Here is a 19,717-nt window from a genome sequence, read left to right on the forward strand (position 1 = left end):
ATTCTTGAGACATGGGGCAAAACAGGCGACAAACTGACACTACAAACGGAAAGAAATGTTTACATTTTATTCAACATGATCAAGTATCACTTGCAATCTCATGCTTCTATTTTCTCACAAAATGTGATTGCTCTTTCACTCAATATGAATCAAGGCCTTCAGAAATAAAGTGTCAAATTTGTATAAAAAAACATTTTATTTAAAGGAAATTATTAAAAAATCCCAAACACTTTCTTTAAAATTTGTGAGACGTATAACGGTCTAATGTCTAATAATTTAATGTCAAGTCAAGAATATTGTCTCGTGTCTCAAAAATAAGTGCCTTTTAAATCTCAATATGACTTACATGAGAAACTAGAACAGTGTGAACTGGAATAGAAGGGGAAAAAAACCCTGAATCAACATGACGGCCATCCACATGCTCTAGCTGAGTTATGAAATCACACAGCTGGATCTGTCTGAGGCCAATTTGGTTCGTTGTAAAATCACTGAATCCCTCTGAGGTAATCAGTACCATCAGCACCAATGAAAAGCTCTCTGAGAGTTTCTCTATGGAGTGGTCCCTTCAGAAGCACCACGTCTAGGAACTACGGTGCAGTGTGCTCTCATTACAACAACAGAAAGCAGCATCACACCAACCGCCTGCTATCAAACTCTGCAGTGCTCTGCCTGTCAACCTTGTTCCGTGGTCTACACATCATTGTTCCCTGAATTATGAACTTTTATTGCATGTTAGATGCAATTAGAGGGCTGTTCCACACTTCAGAGAGGGAGGTCATTATAAAGAGGATTTTCTTTTGTTTTCATGGCATACGCCAAATGCCTTTTTACTGAATAATGCCTTTGGAATTTGTAAAGCTTGAAGATTTACTATATTCACTTTACATGAAGACCCAGTCACCTCTGGTGGAGAATGATATACACTATACACTCTTAAAAATAAAGGTTTATTGGCATCTATGATTCTATGAAGTTTTAACATCAATGGGACCTTTCCATTGGACAAAAGGTTCTATAGAATTTTAAAATGTTCTTGTTAAAATTTTAAAGAACTGTTCACTGAAAGGTTTTTTGGGGAACCAAAAATGGTTATTATGGCAAACCCCCTTTTGGAACCTTTATTTTTAAGAGTGTACCATTCAAAAGTGTGGGGTCAAAATATATGATATAATATATAATAATTATATATATTATATTAATTTAAAAAAAATTATATTATATATAATGTTTTATATATAATCTAAAAAATGTTTTTAAAAAGTGCATTAAATTGATCAAAACTGACAGTAAAGACATTTAAAATGACTAAAATGTATTTACAATACATTTAAAAAAAGATTTCTACTTTAAATAAATGCTGTTCTTTTGAACTTTCAATTCAACAAAAATATATCATGGTTTCCACAGAAATGTTAAGCAGCACAACTGCTTTCAACGTTGATAATAATAATAATTAAGCACCAAATCATCATATTAGAATGATTTCTGAAGGATCATGTGACACTGAAGACTGGAGTAATGATGCTGAAAATTCAGCTTTACCATCACAGGAATAAATTACATTTTAAAATATATTAAAATATAGTTATTTTAAATTATTACAATACTGTTTTTACTGTATTTTTGATCAAATAAATACTGCCTTGTTGAGCACAAGAGGTTACTTTCCAAAACATTTAAAAATCTTACCGACACCAAACTTCTGAGCGGTATTATCTTACTGAAAGATGAAGTCACATTTATAAATTTACATATGTTATATGAGACTAACGGAGTCAAAATTGAGCAAAATCATAAAAACAACCAACACTGAGATGCAAAACTTTAAGTGCTATCTTCATCTCTAAAAAGCATAAATCTTAGAGGCATACACAAACAAACTGAAATGAAGGAGGACAAAAGTAAGGAGAAAGGGGGAAACGAGAAGGCTTGCGCAGTATCTAGAAGAAACCTCTGAAGAAAAGGATGTCTGGATCCTGGAGGAGAAGAACAGAGAGAATTGACTACAGACAGGAAGAGAGGAGGACAACAGTACGTGCTAAGGGTTAATATTAAACACAGCAAAGCAAACACATTCAGAGAAGAAAGAAAAAAAGCACACTGGCCGGGAGAGAAATTCCTACAAAAATCAAAGCTACCGTTAACAAACATGCCCGAGAGCTTTTACTAAGGTCTGAATGAAAACAGCAACATTGCTTTACACATCAGTGCCCTCAAGTAACTGAGAATAACAGAGAAAGATAGACAGACACACAACCACATGCATTTGAAAAAGAGTGAGAACTAAGAGAATATGAGAGAAGAGATTCAAAAGAGGACTGAGAGGTAATAGCACAGTCAATATTATCTGTCTGCTATTGGCAGGCTGAGCTGTTTTGTTTGACTGGGATGAATCCGTGAAAGCAGAGGGATACAAGTCTCCCTTTCAAACGTATACGTGCACATATAACATTGAAACAATAAAGAGGGCAGATTTCATTATAGGCCAGCAGGACTGAAAGTGTTTGTAAGCCCAAGAGAGGGAAAAACATACAGTTGTGCCGAACAGCGAAGCTGTAAAGTGTAAACCCCTCTTGTGGTGAGTAGTCATCATTTCCATCACTTATTTTCTGCAATCCACTGCTGTAATTATGTTGTATAGTAATCCTGTAGACTTGCATTGAAAATTTCTGTCTATAATATCAGTCTAAACTTCACATAGACATATAGACAGCATTAAAAACTTGATTTTCACTACAGGGGGGCTTTAAAAAGATGTAGTTTATTCCAGCCCCATCTGATCACAGAATGATTATTCCAAACCTGTATGAACTGGAAAACATAAAAGAACATATTTTGAAGGATGTTGGCAACCAAACAGTTTTGGTTATCATTGACTTCCATTGGACAACAAAACACTGGCACTCAAAAAAGTACATTTGGGATGACAAGAGGGTGAGTACATGTGTAAATATCTCTTTAAATACACTTCTGTCTGTCAGATCCTGGGTTAATATGTGCTATTATATTTCAAAATCTACCTGAAAGGCGTTCATTGGTAGACTCGCTTTAGCAAAAGGGTTTTAGCGAACCCATTCGATTTTGAGAGGATCAGAAATTAAAACCCATTTACATTTTACTGTATCTCTTTTATTTTGCTGTAATTGTAACAATAGTTCATTCTAAACTGACTGACTTTGGTTTTGGCAGTGGCTTCACTTTTTAGACTCTTCGTTCCATCCAACACACACTGCCCCCACCTGGCTGCTAAAAGACAACAAAATAGTTGTAAACCATAACTTTTCAGATCTGTAAATGAACAGTAGATTGACACAAAATACCACCCAAATACAAAAGGAACACCATATGTGATGAGAATGAGGTTGGCTGAGAAAGTTCATCCGTTTATCTGAAAAACACACACATTTCTAGCAGGCATGATAATCTTTCCACTGTTACTCGCTTTTTTTAATTTAGCACTTCTGTAACGTCCAATGATGTTGCACAAAAGATGCTTTCCCATTTCGAGACTGATGTCAAAATGAAACATTAATTCTCGTATTAGTCAGTTAAATGAATAATCTGTTATAGAAACCAGTCATTCAGCTCTAAAATTAAAGTGTTTAATAAATTCTCAAGGACACTGCATGGCCAGTCTAAAACAAATCACCCACAAAAACCTTACTGACTGGGCAAAATATCATCTGACTGAAACGCTGCCAGCATTATGACTCATATTTAGGATCTCTGTCGCTTTGTAATAGTATATTTTTAATAAATTTAAGGTCCCTTCCCTCAGAAGCAAGAGAGCACGCCCACCTCAAAATCTCAAAACAAATAAAGAATGGCACATAACTGGCTACCATAACGCTTTTACACTTAAGATTAGGGCTCTCAAAAATCCACAAGAACTAGTAATAGATGTCAGAATTAACTTCATCCTATTACTGCAGATCTTGGGGCATATTGGTGGCCAGTGCAAAGATTTAGACAGAAGAAAATACCTTTTAGGTGAGTATTTACATTAGGTTTTGAGAGGGTCAGAAACTATAATCCATTTGTAGTCTATTCAGTTTGCTGCCAACAAATTAAAAGACTTCCTGAATAGAAATTTTTACCTAAAGCTGTGTTGGTCACAAATACAGGGGGAGTAATTGGTTTTGCTATAAATAGTAAATAAATAAAAACTTAAGTTAATTCAGAAATAAATGAATATCTGCAAGGTAAACATGTCATTTATTCCTGTTATGACAAACTGACTTTCCAGTATCATTACTCCAGTCTTCAGTGTCACATGATCCTTCAGAAATCATTCTAATATGCTGAAATTTCACTCAAAGAAACATTTCTTAATATTACCAATGATGAAAATGGTTATTTTTGCATATTTTTGTGAAACCATGCTATTAGTTCAGGATCATTTGATGAATAGAAAGTTCAAAAGAACAATATTTGAAATAGAAATCTTTTAAATGTCTTCACTGTCACTTTGATCACTTTTGAGTATAAGAGTATTAATTAATTTCCTAAAAGACACATTTCTAAAAAAATTAATACATAACAATCTCTGGTAGTGTACCAAACCCAAACCCTCTAAGATATTGATATTTTATAATATCCATCCATTTAGGACACATCTATGATTGTTAGCTGTAATTTCTAATCATGTATAATTTCATAATCTATGTATCATCAAACTAACAAGGAAATGGGGGGGGGGGGGGGGGAAGCAAGATAAATAAACAACTACACCAAATCTCTTTTTTTTTTTTTCAAATAAAATAGGTTTATTTCCAGTCTGAAAAGATTAAAACAACAAAAATGGACAGTGGAACAGTTAGAGGATGACCAGTGGGTCACAGTGGGTTACAGGGAGGAGAGATTATCCTTGATTACTCACTTCATTTTGTGTACATATTTATAAATGAATACAAATATACATATCAATTATTTAACAAAAATAGCTTAGCTTATGAGGACAGCAGATGACTGAAATCAGCTAAAATAATCCTGTTGGGGTAGGAGGTGGGATTTCACGAGAGTAAAATACCATACGCGTGTCTAAGAATGTGTGAGGCCGAACCACTGGATTACACACCGTGCTAGAAAATTTAGTTCCCTTTAGCACAAAATTGTGATGTGTTTGTGTAGAGAGCTCTGTAATATAAGAGCAAAGCCCAAGGGTTTGGGGTGTGGGTTTTTGCAGGAGGCATTAAGGCTGCATTAATCACTTGGTTTATACATTAGAAGGCAGGTCCGGATAAATCAACTAAAATGAGCTACCAAGCAAACACTACAGAGCTAGCAACCACAGAAATAGGATTTCAGAGCATAAACCTAAAATACGGGGCATAAAACTGTTTGTGACACATATTTAGTAAAAGAAAGCAAATATACGCGCGATTAACAAATGCAACGGCTCATGCATCACTTAAAATTCCTTGTGAAATGCCCTTGTCAACTTGAGTGACAAGACAAAACATAGTAAAAACACATTCATAAACATCTCTATCACCTAAAAATGGGCTTGTGTGTTTCATTGTAAGCCATTATATAACCTCTCCACAATTAATGGACCTGTACCTATGACTATCTTGAAGCTAAAAATTCAGTATTTCTGCTTTTTTTTTTTTTTTTGGACATCTTACAAACGATGAGGGGAATCTAAAGCTATTTATGGATCTCAAAACTGCATAAATACAACAAAACGCATTGTAAAAACATCTCAGAGTCACGTCATTAGTCAATTTTCACATGAGAGAAATTAAAGTCCTTATAAAGCCAAAACGAGGGTTAAGCAAACCAACAGCATCCTAGTAAGATTCGTCGTTCCTCATGTCTACATTCCTAAAGTGATTCCACGCAGCTTTTCGGATGCAAAAAAGCTTTAAAAGACACATGAACACATCTTGGCCTCTAAGACCATCCTAAAATGTCCTGTTAATTTTAGATTCATTTCGTAAATCCTCCTATTACACAATATTCCAGCTTCCACTGGGGAAAACACAGCTTACCATTCCACACACAAACACAACTATCTTTAAGCCCGTGTTATAACAAGCCGAAAGCATAGAGGATACAAGGAGATTTCTTTCCGTTTACATTAGCTATACACTGTTAGATTGTCATTTTGTTACAATATTAGTTTTAAAGTTTAATAAATCACCCTGTGAAGTTCACGAAAAAGACTCAAAGAAGTGATCATTTTACCTACCCTTTTTTCAGTATGCAAATATACGGGATTAGACAAAAAGCTAACTTATATTTATCAGACGCAAGGGAAATCCTGTTCATATAATCTATTCAATACATAAAAGATTTAGTTTGGGGAGGTAAGGACGCAGGGGTTTCGATTTTACCATGTCACGTTTTAGACAATCTTAGGACAAATTAACAAGCGGCAATCTCTCTGAAAACAACACAATTAAATTAATTCAGAACTGTTACATATAGCATTGGGGGGGAAAGGTGAAAAGGTGCAGGAGAATATAAACTAAGAGCATTCAAATAAATGAACGAATGATTCAATCACACACTTTAGCAGCAAACAGTACTCTGTTGCGCTCCCTATTGGTCAGAGGAACACATGTAGGCTCTGCCCAAAACCAGGCCAGCTCACTGCATCACACTGGATTTGTTCTTTAAGAAAAAAAAAACAACAACAAAAAACCACATCCAAAAAAATAAATCAATACATGAAGCGAATGGTACAAGAAGAAAAATCTGAGAGTTGAGTATTACTTGCATTCACTCATCACTCTCTCAGCAGTGCAGATGGGTGAGTGAGAGCTATAGCTAAAGCCTTTTATATTTGTGTCAAAAGCCTAAATATCCCCATTAAAACCCACATAATTTTAAGCACAATAAACATGCAATCTCACACATCCATTCATTCAATATGCATTGATAGCCAAACACTTAAAAGGTTAGTTCACCCAAAAATGAAATTGTCATCACTTACTCAATCTCAAGTTGTTCCAAACCTGTGTGAGTTTCTTTTTTTTTTTTGCTGAACACAAAAGAAGATGGAGTGAAGAATGTGGGTAACGAAACAATTGACGGTGGCCATTGGCTTCCAGGAAAAAAATACTATGGAAGTCAATGGCTACCGTCAACTGTCTGGTTACCCACATTCTTTAAAATATCTTCTTTTGTGTTCAACAGAAGTAAGAAACTAATACAGGTTTGGATCAACATGAGGGTGAGTAAATGATGACAGAATTTTCATTTTTGGGTAAACTATCCCTTTAAGACGGCCTGTCTCAGTTCTGGATGCTTCTTAACAATTGCTTTTTTCCAGCAAGAACAGGAGATCCTCTAAGATGCTCCCAGGCCAACTTAAACTAAAATCAAGAGCTGCAGTAGTGCAGAACACTGTAGAGACAAGTTCTAGTGTTGATGATAAAAGAGAGAATCAGTTTTAGCCCACAAACACACACACCTTTCACTATGGAAATAGTTTGGTGGCTCAAACATGCACTCTTAAACACACACATACATACAACACAAACCACTGATTTCTCATCTGACGCATTCATTCTTACACACACAAACATGCACACAATTTCAGCTTAGTTTAAGTAAGTTAAAGCGGTTTCCTCAGAAAAATAAGGGGTAAAAATAAAAAACCCACCCCATCAGAAAAAGAAAAACAGTAGTACTGAGAGAACATAACAATTACTGTCATCTGTGCTGTGAGATTTACAAAAAAGCTTACTGTACTGTGCTGTGAGCCCATATCATTTACCCGTTTCACTTAAAAAGTAACAATACAAAAAGTTATATTTAGTTTTTAAAAAAAAGGGGTAAAAATGAAAGAAATGAAAATGAGGAGGCAGATGAGAGGCAGATGTGTTGGGCTTCAGCGGTTAGAGAGGAAACAAAAAGCAGGCAGGGCACAAAGGTGTGCCTTTTTTTTCTTTTTTTTTATAAACTTAAAACTCAAGCTGCATTTGATACAGGCTTTTTCTTTGTACAAGACAATTGCACTTCACAGAAATAAAAGCTGAAATATACAAACACACAAGGAAATGTGAATCAAATTAATTACACCGAAAAAAATATATATATTTAAATGAAAAAAAAAAAAGTGTTGTGTTGGATTTTTTTAAGAGGGTGATGTTAAGGATAAAAGGTTTTGGGAAGAGAGTGATTCGGGACAAAAGAGTAAGCAGAAATTTTCCAGAAGGTACCATTGCCTTGCACTGAGAGGGAACATTATGTGAACAAGGGGAGGGAGCCCTCATTCCCTTCCTTTTCCTCCTCCTCCTCCGAACAGTCCAGAGCAGCTGAGCTGGGCTGTGGTAGGGTTCTTGTGCAGGTCCTGTAGTAGTTGAGGGTTCTTGTGCAGGGTTCTGGTGCCGGGTCCTGTAGGAAAGGTTGTTGTGCAGGGTTCTGGAGGGTTGTAAACTCTGTGCAGTGTTTAAAGTGGCGGGGCTACCACATGTCATCCGTGGATGCAGAGTCCTTGAATGGAGAGAGGAGGAGAGCAGCTGTGAGATGCCACCAAGCTCCAACCGCCAACCACTCAGGAAAACGCGTGTGTGTGTGTGTGTGTGTGTGTGTGTGTCACAGTATGAAACAAGATGAAGATAAATCAGGAATGATTCAAGGAAATGCTGATGGAAATGATGGAATGGCCAAACTAATATGCTGATTGAAACTGACAGAAATTACAGCACTTGATGTTGTTTTTGTGCCAATAGGATATTTTAAGATTTTGTGCAAAAAAGCTCCTCTTTAGGAGCATCAATCACTTGGTCAGAAAAGCAATCTCCAGAAATAAAATCGCAGTCAGTGTGAACCGGACTTGAGATGCACTCGAGAAAAGCATGTAAAATGCAGGATTCATTTTTTTAATATATATATATATATATATATATATATATATATATATATATATATATAATTAAAGGGATAGTTCACCCCAAAATGAAAATTATGTCTGTCATTACTCACCCTCATGTCGTTCCAACCCCATAAGACTTTCGTTCATCTTCGGAACACAAATTAAGATATTTTTGATTAAATCTGAGAGCTGGATCACTCCTCCATAGGCTTCTAAGGGATCGAAACTTACCGGCCCAGAAAAGTTAAAGACATCGTTAAAATAGTCCAAGTGACTACAGTGGCTCTATCTTAAAGTTTATCAAGTGACGAGAATACTTTTTGAGCGCAAAAAACAAACAAAAATAACGACTTTATTCAACTATTCATTTCCTTCTCTGTGGGCGTCGAGTGAGTTCACGTAGTGTAACTGACCAGCGCTTCTGCGTCACACGTAGGCTCACTATTGGCTGTCACTGGTCATGTAATGTGTGTGACGTACAACCCAGAAGCGCTGCACTCGAGACCCACAGAGAAGGAAATGAATAGTTGAATAAAGTTGTTATATTTGTTTGTTTTTTTGCACACAAAAAGTATTCTCGTTGTTTGATAAACTTAAGATAGAGCCACTGTAGTCACTCGGACTATTTTAACGATGTCTTTAACCTTTCTGGGCCGGTAAGTTTCGATCCCTTAGAAGCCTATCGAGGAGTGATCCAGCTCTCAGATTTCATCAAAAATCTCTTAATTTGTGTTCTGAAGATGAACGAAAGTCTTACGAGGTTGGAACAACATGAGGGTGAGTAATTACTGACAGAATTTTTCATTTTGGGGTGAACTTAAGCAGAGCAATAAATTACATAGTCATTATTAATTGAGATATTGATGGCGCTATACATTACTGTTCAAAAGTTTGGAGTCTTTAAAATTTGTTTTTGAAATCTCATACCCACCAAAGCTGTATTTATGTGATCAAAAATACAGTAAAATCAATATTATGAAATATTACAATTTAAAATAACTGCTTCTATTTAACATATTTTACAAAGTAATTTATTCATGTGATGGCAAAACTGAATTTTCAGCATCATTACTCCTTCAGAAATCATATAAATATTATCAATGCTGCTTTTTATTTTATTTATTTTTTTCAGGATTCTTTGATCAATAGAAAGTTCAAAAGAACAGCAATTAATTCAAATAGATTTTTTTAAACAAATGCCTTTATGGTCTTAACTTCTGAATCAGACTATTAATTTCTTTCTGTAAAAAAAAAATTAATAAAAATCTTACTGACTCCAAACTTTTCAAATGGTAGTAAATGCATGGATGTGACTTATTTAAAAGGATGATTCCTTGGATTGAGGAAAAATACATGTGATAGTTTCCCAAATTCAGATTTGTAAAGTCTTGTATTAGGATTATATTACCACAGCAGTTTAGTCCAATACTTAATCGGTATTTGGAAAATACCATTAGTCACAACAGCCTCTCTGGACCTATTTTACACCAGTTTACAATTTGACAAAGTTTTAGAATTGTTTTGTTTTTTAAAAATGGTAGAACTGAAAAAAAGGATTTAAAAAAAAATGTCTTCCTCAAAAACCTACAGGGTATGTACCTGCAATCTATCAGGCTGCACCTAAAAGCAAAGCCCCGCCCAAAAACAAAGAAAGAAAAATATCACCAATGGCTCACACAGCTTTAGTCCATCAATACACACACCAACCCACCACAGTTCACACTTAGCAGGCTGTATAAACCTTATAAACATGAATATGACATGAAATAAATATAAAATGAATATGAAGGAGAAGAAAATTACAAAACTGAAAATAATTGTTCCATTGTTATTTTGGGAAGGCCTGAAAGAGCAGCCTGAGGTGTGGCAGGTCAAGGCTAGTCATGAAAAGCATCAGAATCAAGTGCTGAGTGCTGAAGTAAAGAGCACCTGGGGTACCTGATTTTCAGTCAGTTCTTACACTATCAGTCGTTTATATGAAGAAGAAAAAAAATTGGATATGTTTGGATTTTTAAAATCACAATAAATTTGGCAAAAGTGATGCGAAAAGTATCAGTACTGTAGCAAGTTCATATATATATATATATATATATAAACGGATTAATAAACAAAAATACCAGTCAATACCAGTCTTTCTACAGTTTTGGTAGTATCAAGTATTCAAAATTCAAATGAATTTTCATTCATTTGAAAATTTGCCATAAAATGCCACGTTTATAAAGAGCAATTAACACGTCAAACGCAGCTATGTCCACAAACATTCAAATGCACTTCTTGGTCAAAATGCTTGTCTAGTCTAGTTAATTGGTTTCATTGCTTGTATTTGTTTGTTTGTCAGTCCTTAACTTTTGAAAAATTTACTTTAAAAACTTGAAGTCTATGCTTGAAGAATACTTATTGTTACCATATTGAATATGGTAACATTTGTATTAATATTTAACTTTTAAAATAAAGAACTGTGTTAGATAGCATATTCGTTTTTGCTGTGGTATCAAACCAGAGTATTCCAGAATTGTTTACTGCTGGTATTGACTATTGAAATCTGGTCCCATGATAACCCTATAAGCAGAGCAAGGTAGTCACTGATTGCATGTAATCTGAATTACGTAATCACATTCCAAAAATTAAGTACTTGTAATTAGATTATATTACATTTTAAAATACTGTTATTCAGACTACAGTTACTTTTTTATTGATTACATTTTATTCTAACAATGACAGTCAAATATTCATAATTCATTGATTCTCCCTACTACTTATTTTTTATCTTTTAAATTTTCCTTTTTAAAAACGCCTGTTTGTATACGTCCAGAACGTCTTCCAGGTTTGTGGATTTGGACACACAGACCAGCCACTAGGAGTGAGCCAATCACAGAAAACGGAGACCCAAACAGCAATTGATCACTGGAGAGAAATCATTTCACTTTCAACCAGTGTTTTCTCAACATTGCATCTAATCTAATCAACTCCAGATTAACACGTTAATTATTATTTGAATTATCACTTAGTTTTAGTGAGTTTTTTAACCATGCATTAATGTCTTTGGAAGGCTTTTGTCTTTCAGGCAAATTGAAAATGTACAAATTCACATAATTTCATATTTACATGCAATGGAGGGATTCCCCAACTTTTTTGTCAGCTGAAATTTCTTTGACCAACTATATTTACTTGAAGTACCCACTGAGATTGTAATTTGTAAGTTAGGTCAATAATAAAATTGTCAATATAAATAGTAATAATGAATATTAAAATGAAGTTCACAGTTCTCTGATGTTGGTTGATGGTCACATGACATGCAGACAAAGAAAAATTTCTCTTTTTTTAGTAGTGTTTTATTTTTATTGTTTTTATTTTTAAAATTATTTATTTTAATTAAAAAATATATGATTTAATTACTTAATAGCTTTTCATTAAACTCACAAATTCCTGCAGTTCCATCACGAACCCCAGTCTGGGAAACCCTGACGACGTAATGTAATATTTAACGCACTTCATGTTGTTGATAACAAATAATGGAATTTATTTTTATTTCAAGATTATTCTACTCAAATCAATGTGATAAACAAGTTAGGTCAAAAGTAATCTAAAAGTAATCCAAAAGTAGTCAGATTATATTTTCTTAAATATGTAATGCAATGGATTACTACAATTTTTGTCATGTAATTTGTAATCAGTAACCAATTACGATTTGTAAGTAATCTACATCTACATACGATTGTAAGTAATCTACCAGCTCTGCCTATATGGCACTAACACATCTTTTGTAAGGTCTTTTTTTTTTTTTAGATCAAGAACTGTACTGAATCAAGAAAGCTATTATCATCCAATCAATCCATGACAAATTTATTCAAAAACGTTTGTTAAGAGTTTTAGAATTTCTTATAAATCTAAAATTAATTTGACCAACAAATTTGAAGGGCTCCATCCTGCACTCAACCAAACCATTCCCAAGCACAGCTCAGCCTATCCGGCACCATAAGTATAGAGCAGATAATATGGAACAGGACGGAAACATGCACAAATGAAAGAACAAAAGACTAGAACACTTGAGAAGGTGACAAACAACATAATCGTGCAATGTGACTGAATTCTAGAGCACAACAAAAAGCATGCAAGCAAAAATCCCAGCATTTATACACACACACAGGGTCAAGCTGGTGTACTCACTGTATCCTCGTTCCTGTATGGGTTAAGTTTGTTGTATACTGCTTCAATGAAACTCCGCCTATGACGAACACAGGAAAATGTATGAGCTTCTGAAGGAAGAAAGAGAGGGAAAGAACCATGTCCTCTCTCACAAATAGGGTGACCAGAAGTCCCGAAAAATTCGGGACAGTCCCGAAATCTAAACTGTTGTCCCGAATCCCGAAACCGGCCTTAATTGTCCCGAAAATTATACTAAAGCAAAATCTTAATATAAAACATTAAAAAATGTCCGTAGAGGTTGAGTCGTCCTGCAGCCAGCCCCCTCAAGTTGCAGCAGCTGCGAGGACAGTGCAGGCACACAGTCATAAAGGAGTGATTGATTGGTCGCGGCACTGTGTTTAAAAAAATACTTCGGCCCGGCCTAATGTCTGATGTCAGGTTACACAAAGCATATCATCTATACACAATTATTTAGTTTTCCTATTTAATGACCGACAATTTAGTTGTAATAATAATTTTGGCCTAACGCTTTCATCTGGTCACCCTACTCGCAAAACCTACTGAGCTGCCCAAATTGAAAACAAAATGGAAATTAATATGCAATTCTTTAAGTGCAGCAACTTGTCAGACCCAAGTCTGTTTGACATCAAAGTTTGGTTGGCTTTTAGAGGGGTTTTATAAACTTTACTAAGGGGCCATTTACACATAATTTTCGATTAAAAATGTAAAACTTTATGCGTTTTGGCTGTTAATTTACACGAGAATGGCATTTTGGAGGCCTGAAAACGGGTTTCAAAGTGCACGTTTTTGAAAACAACAGTTATCGTCTACGTGTAAACGTGAATTTGTGAGAACAGTGACGTCATGCGCATTAACGTGTTCAGTCTTTAGGCGCGTAGTGTTTCTATACAAAGTGACGTCATCAACTGCTGGCCTGGCATGAACAATACAGCATTTTTTGTAGTTTTCACTGATCCGTGTGAACGGGGATCGTTTTGACAATGGTGTCATCTGTACCCGAAAAATGCTAAGTTTTCCGTTTTTAGTACATATTTGTCATGTAAACATGCCCTAAAAGCGCCATGAACCAACGGCAATTCTGATTTTGGGTGAAATATAACCGATACACGCTACACAGTTCAAAAGTTTTTATTATTAATTAGTGTATAAAAATGTTGAATGGGCATATCATAAGGTTTTGTAACTAGAAATAAAGAAAGAGGGAGAGACGGTGTGGTACTAACTTGCTGGCCAGGTCTCCTCCTGGTGGTAGGTTGGGGATGCTCTCATTTGATAATGTGCGCATCACATGTACCAGGTCAGGCACACCATCGTCCCCCTGCCTCTTCAGGATCTCTGTTATATCAACAACAATTCAGAGCCATCAAGTATGGTCCACTTGAATGAAAATTCAAAACTTAAATACTTAAATACAAATACTTAAATTTGTAAAGGTTAGGTCATACCTTCTACTCGGCTCTCTAGGTATTTATCAAGCTCCGCCTCCCTTTTGACAGCTTCAGGGGAAACCTTTGGTGCACTGACGAAACACACCAACACAACACTCATGTTGTCACGACTTCCCTGTCCAATCACAGAAGAAGGGAGGGGTTAATCCAAATTAAAACCAAATAGAGTTAAAAGAAAATCTATGTGTGTGTGTCTATATATTATGTGAATATAATATATTATGTAAACAAATGCGATTTGACAGCACTAATATATATTTATTTATGTCTCTCATGCTCACCAAGGTTAAATGTATTTGTTAAAAGTACAGTAAAAACAGTAATGAAGGAATACTATTACAATTTAAAACAACCATTTACTCTTAATATAATTGAAAATGTAGTATATTCCTGTGATGTCAAAGCTGAATTTTCAGCATCATTACTCCAGACTTCATTGTCACATGATCCTTCAGAAATTATTGTAATATGCTGATTTGTTGCTCAAGGAAAATGTATTGCGATTATCAATGTTGAAAAACAATTGTGCTGCTTAATATTTTGGTGGAAACAGTAAAATTTGCTTTCAGGATTCTTTGACTAGAAAGTTCAAGATTTAAAGCATCCCTTACTGAATAAAAGTATATAAAAAAATAATAATAATTAACCGTAAGCTTCTGAACAGTAGCAGAAACTAATTGCATAAAATACTGTGCAAACCGTCAACAAGTGTGATTTCTGAATCATCTCCAGATTTTGATAATTTCTTCATTTTTAATAGACAAAAGAATTCATCTGACTCACTGGTAAAGGTCTGGTTTCACTCACCTTGTACAAACAGGTATCTACAATTTCATTGCAGACCCTCTCCAGATCGTCAGTCACCTCAAGTCGAGAACGAACAAAATCACACAGCTCGTCATTGGCCATCACATCCCAGATCCCATCGCAAGCAAGAACAATAAACTCGTCCTCCGCCTCCGACCGCTCGATAGCATACACCTCGGGCTCTGGCGACACCAGCTGCTCCGTGGGACCCTTACCATGAACACACTTATAGTCAAAGTCCCCCAGAGCCCTGGACACTGCCAGGGACCCATTGACGCGCTGGATCATCACAGATCCTCCAGCGTTCTGGATCCTCTCCTTCTCCAGGGGGTTGCTGGGTTTGTGGTCCTGCGTGAAGAAGTGCACAGCCCCTCCGCGGCTCAGCACCCCCCGCGAATCTCCGCAGTTGATAAAGTAGATGTGGCGGGGTGAGAGCATCACACCAACGGCCGTCGAGCCACTGCGGTCGGCACCACCGTGCTTCTTCTCCGAGATCTGCCGCATGTGATCGTCGATCTGCAGGAAACCCGTACGGATTCCGGATTTCACGCTGTCCACGTTGGGCTCCACGGCTGGACCCCCTCCTCCACCCTGGAAGTCAGGGTTGCTGGTGATGTGCTCCAGGAGGTGCTCGCAGCAGTAACGTGCCACCTGCGATCCCGCGTGCCCGTCATAAACAGCAAAGAACGACCAGGGGTCCAGGCCATTGGGCAGACCGATGACAGCAGTATGCGCATCCTCCATCTCGACACGCCAGCCTTGCATGCTGCTCAAGCCGTAGCGCAGGCCGTTGCCGTCCCCTTTTGCGTTGTGTTTCTCCATCTTTGGCTTATCGAGAAATGCACCCATCTCTGTTGCTTAGGAATCTGGAACACAGAAGTTTAAGAATGATGAGTGATATAAAAAACAGGGTGTCATTTCTATGCCACTCACGACGCCAAACCGAATCTTCATTTGTGTCCCAAATGAGCCAGATATAGGGCAGCACGATAGGATTGTCACGTTGCCAAATTTCTGCTGTCAATACCAGTAAAATTTCACAATTCTCAAATAATATCAGTTTTCAATACCATTGCAAAAACTATAATGAAACGCACTTTATTTACAAAGTTAAATATTAACACAGGCCAAATTGTGCAGGCCTACAAACAAGCACAGCAAACAACGTTTTTTGAAATCGCAAATATAAATTAATAAGAAAAATCTTAATTAGATGATCTAACATGAATTTGTAAAACCTTTAATAGGAAGTTTAAAGGGATAGTTCACCCCCCAAAAAAATCTCCATACTATGGAAGTCAATGGGGCCCATCAACTGTTTGGTTAACCATATTCTTCAAAATATCTTCATTTGTGTTCAGCAGAAGAAAGAAATTCGTCCAGGAATGAGAGAATTTTTAATTAATGGGTGAACTATCCCTTTAACGCTAACGAATCAAGTGTAAACACGCACACATAGTTACACGCCCAGCACAATGCCTCTATTTATAATTCATGATGACTGATACTACAAAAGTCATGTCATGCCAGTAGCCAGTTTAGAAATAAACTATGACATGCCACCAGGCTCAAGTAACAAGTGTAAACACATACACACACCGTCGCAAAGGCAGGCAGACACACGGGTTCCCAATCCCAACCATGTATGGCCGTCAGCTAACACATTGCTATGCACACTACACACTCGCATACTAAAAATAGACGAGTACAAATGTATTCTGACCGTTGTTCGCCACTCAAATCAATCACAACGCACTCTGAACACAACACCAGTGCACTTGAACAACAAACAAACACCAGCCTTGAACAATGTTTGACAGGTACACACTCTGTAAATCCGATCTAACTGCAGAATGTATTTACTGCTATATTACGTTCACATTTTACAATCAGATATGGGCAATCAATCAGGTCTTTGCACTGTTGAACACATAGACAGGTTGACCACTGAACTGAACACCACTGAACTGAAAGTCTGCGCGTGCAGACCTGCCGCATGTTCACGCGCCTCTCTATTCCGCATTACGTCATGGTGTCGCGAGCGAGTAGCACGATAGCTTCATGCTAACACGGACGTTTGGGTTCATTCAGTTTGATTGTAATGATTCGACGACGTTAAATAGGTTAGTGCGTGTAATCGGGGAAAATAATGAATTAAGGATCTGGCAGGTTATCACTGCTAATGTTTGGGATAGGACAGGCTAAATGCTACCTAGAGGGCCCTGTGAAGCCTCGGGGTTGGGTTGTCAGACCTGAGGCCCTCAATGCACCATGCGACGGCTACATGCAGCAGGTCAGCCCACAGAGCTCACACAACACCCGCCTACTCCCTTAGCACACATGCTAACAGGCTAGCTCTGTCATTCACACAGGTATAGTACAAGAGCGCAGACACTTACCCACTAAAAATAAGTCCTGGCGAGTTCTGTAGTGGAGGAGGTAAAACACAGATAAAAGAAAAGGACGAAAAGACAGATAGAGATATAAACTGAGCCCGTCGGTGGTGAGAGAGAGAGAGAGGCTGGCGGATTGTTTTGCTCTGCATTCAGTCTGTGAGCGAGAGGATCACCCTTATCTTTTTAAACCAGGGATGCATCATTCCCATTTATTCTGCGTCCTGAATGTAATTAGAAGCTGCAAAGGGTCGGGTTTGACCGCTGTTTTGGTCCGCTGTGTTCGGGACCGAATCTCTGCACACCAGCAGCAGCACAGGACCCGGATGTGGATTCAGTAGGGCTGCGCACTTAAAAGAATGACATCATCATCACCATCATCATCCCTCCATCTGTACAACATCCCTCAATCTGTACACCATTCTGTCAACACCATTGCATCCTTCCCACATCAGTCGTTCATTCATCAGTTCCTCTGTAGCCTACATAATTTTTTTACCACTATGCACCCCTGTCATCAGTCCTGCATCTTTCATCTGTCAAGCCCTGGTCATTTTTAACCCTGAGACTGAACAAAAAGCTCACAGAGCCACATAATATCAGAAACCCCTTTATACACCATTACATGATGTTAATATATTAAGTGGAGAATAAAACGAGAAGAGATAGGCTAAACAAAGCATGTCTAACTATAGAGTTCAAGCTGTTTTCAAAAGGCACACAGAATAAAAATGAATAAAATAAAATAATGTCTAAAAACATTTTTATTAATACAATTAATCAGATATTTCATTTAACAAATAAAACATAGGCCTAATTTATTATTTTTTATAACAACAGACACTAAAAGCGCATATTTATATATTATAGTCTTTTTATGGACAGTGATAGATCTATCTGTCTTTCTATCTATCTGTTTGTCTGACTGTCTATATAGGCTATATCTATCTGTCTATATCTATCTTTGTATATATAGCTGTCTGTCTGTCTCTTTCTATCTATATATCTGTCTATCTATATATCTGTCTTCTTTCTATCTATAGGCTATCTATATCACTGTCTATATATCTGTCTGTCTGTATATATATGTCTATCTATATATCAATCTGTTTATCTATCTATATATACACTCACCGGCCACTTTATTAGGTACCCCATGCTAGTAACGGGTTGGACCCCCTTTTGCCTTCAGAACTGCCTCAATTCTTCGTGGCATAGATTCAACAAGGTGCTGGAAGCATTCCTCAGGGAGTTTGGTCCATATTGACATGATGGCATCACACAGTTGCCGCAGATTTGTCGGCTGCACATCCATGATGCGAATCTCCCGTTCCACCACATCCCAAAGATGCTCTATTGGGTTGAGATCTGGTGACTGTGGAGGCCATTTTAGTACAGTGAACTCATTGTCATGTTCAAGAAACCAATTTGAAATGATTAGAGCTTTGTGACATGGTGGAAGTAGCCATCAGAGGATGGGTACATGGTGGCCATAAAGGGATGGACATGGTCAGAAACAATGCTCAGGTAGGCCGTGGCATTTAAACGATGCCCAATTGGCACTAAGGGGCCTAAAGTGTGCCAGGAAAACATCCCCCACACCATTACACCACCACCACCAGCCTGCACAGTGGTAACAAGGCATGATGGTTCCATGTTCTCATTCTGTTTACGCCAAATTCTGACTCTAACATCTGAATGTCTCAACAGAAATCGAGACTCATCAGACCAGGCAACATTTTTCCAGTCTTCAACTGTTCAATTTTGGTGAGCTCTTGCAAATTGTAGCCTCTTTTTCCTATTTGTAGTGGAGATGAGTGGTACCCGGTGGAGTCTTCTGCTGTTGTAGCCCATCCGCCTCAAGGTTGTGCGTGTTGTGGCTTCACAAATGCTTTGCTGCATACCTCGGTTGTAACGAGTGGTTATTTCAGTCACTGTTGCCCTTCTATCAGCTCGAACCAGTCTGGCCATTCTCCTCTGACCTCTGGCATCAACAAGGCATTTCCGCCCACAGAACTGCCGCTCACTGGATGTTTTTTCTTTTTCGGACCATTCTCTGTAAACCCTAGAGATGG

General features: G+C 37.2%; 1 protein-coding gene across 3 annotated transcripts; it reads right to left on the reverse strand.

Moving 5' to 3' along the window:
- Positions 1-1,882: 1,882 nt before the first annotated feature.
- Positions 1,883-17,980, reverse strand: ppm1aa (protein phosphatase, Mg2+/Mn2+ dependent, 1Aa). 3 transcript variants are annotated; one of them, XM_056233122.1, is made up of 7 exons: positions 17,649-17,980; positions 15,250-16,115; positions 14,440-14,557; positions 14,218-14,329; positions 12,995-13,052; positions 10,766-10,785; positions 6,972-8,445 (listed from the first exon to the last, which is right to left on the reverse strand). In XM_056233122.1, exons 2-6 carry the CDS (start codon positions 16,096-16,098, stop codon positions 10,777-10,779), a joined length of 1,146 nt encoding a protein of 381 aa, XP_056089097.1. In that variant the 5' UTR covers positions 16,099-16,115; positions 17,649-17,980; the 3' UTR covers positions 6,972-8,445; positions 10,766-10,776. The 3 variants fall into 3 exon arrangements, with proteins under 3 accessions (XP_056089095.1, XP_056089097.1, XP_056089096.1); XM_056233120.1 differs by lacking the exons at positions 6,972-8,445; positions 10,766-10,785 and adding an exon at positions 1,883-1,976; XM_056233121.1 differs by lacking the exon at positions 10,766-10,785.
- Positions 17,981-19,717: the final 1,737 nt, after the last annotated feature.

Source organism: Rhinichthys klamathensis, unplaced genomic scaffold (assembly GCF_029890125.1).
Source record: "Rhinichthys klamathensis goyatoka isolate OS25496 unplaced genomic scaffold, OSU_Roscu_1.1 h1tg000360l_1, whole genome shotgun sequence".
Taxonomy (NCBI): domain Eukaryota; kingdom Metazoa; phylum Chordata; class Actinopteri; order Cypriniformes; family Leuciscidae; genus Rhinichthys; species Rhinichthys klamathensis.

Bases quoted from the DNA above. Each gene is read 5' to 3' on its own strand.
- ppm1aa (XM_056233120.1), bottom strand. From the start codon at position 16,098: ATGGGTGCATTTCTCGATAAGCCAAAGATGGAGAAACACAACGCAAAA. The intron at 14,330-14,439 runs GTATGACCTAAC...TTGATATAACAG, and splicing joins CCTAGAGAGCCGAGTAGAAG to AGATCCTGAAGAGGCAGGGG. The intron at 13,053-14,217 runs GTTAGTACCACA...TGTTCGTCATAG, and splicing joins GGAGGAGACCTGGCCAGCAA to GCGGAGTTTCATTGAAGCAG.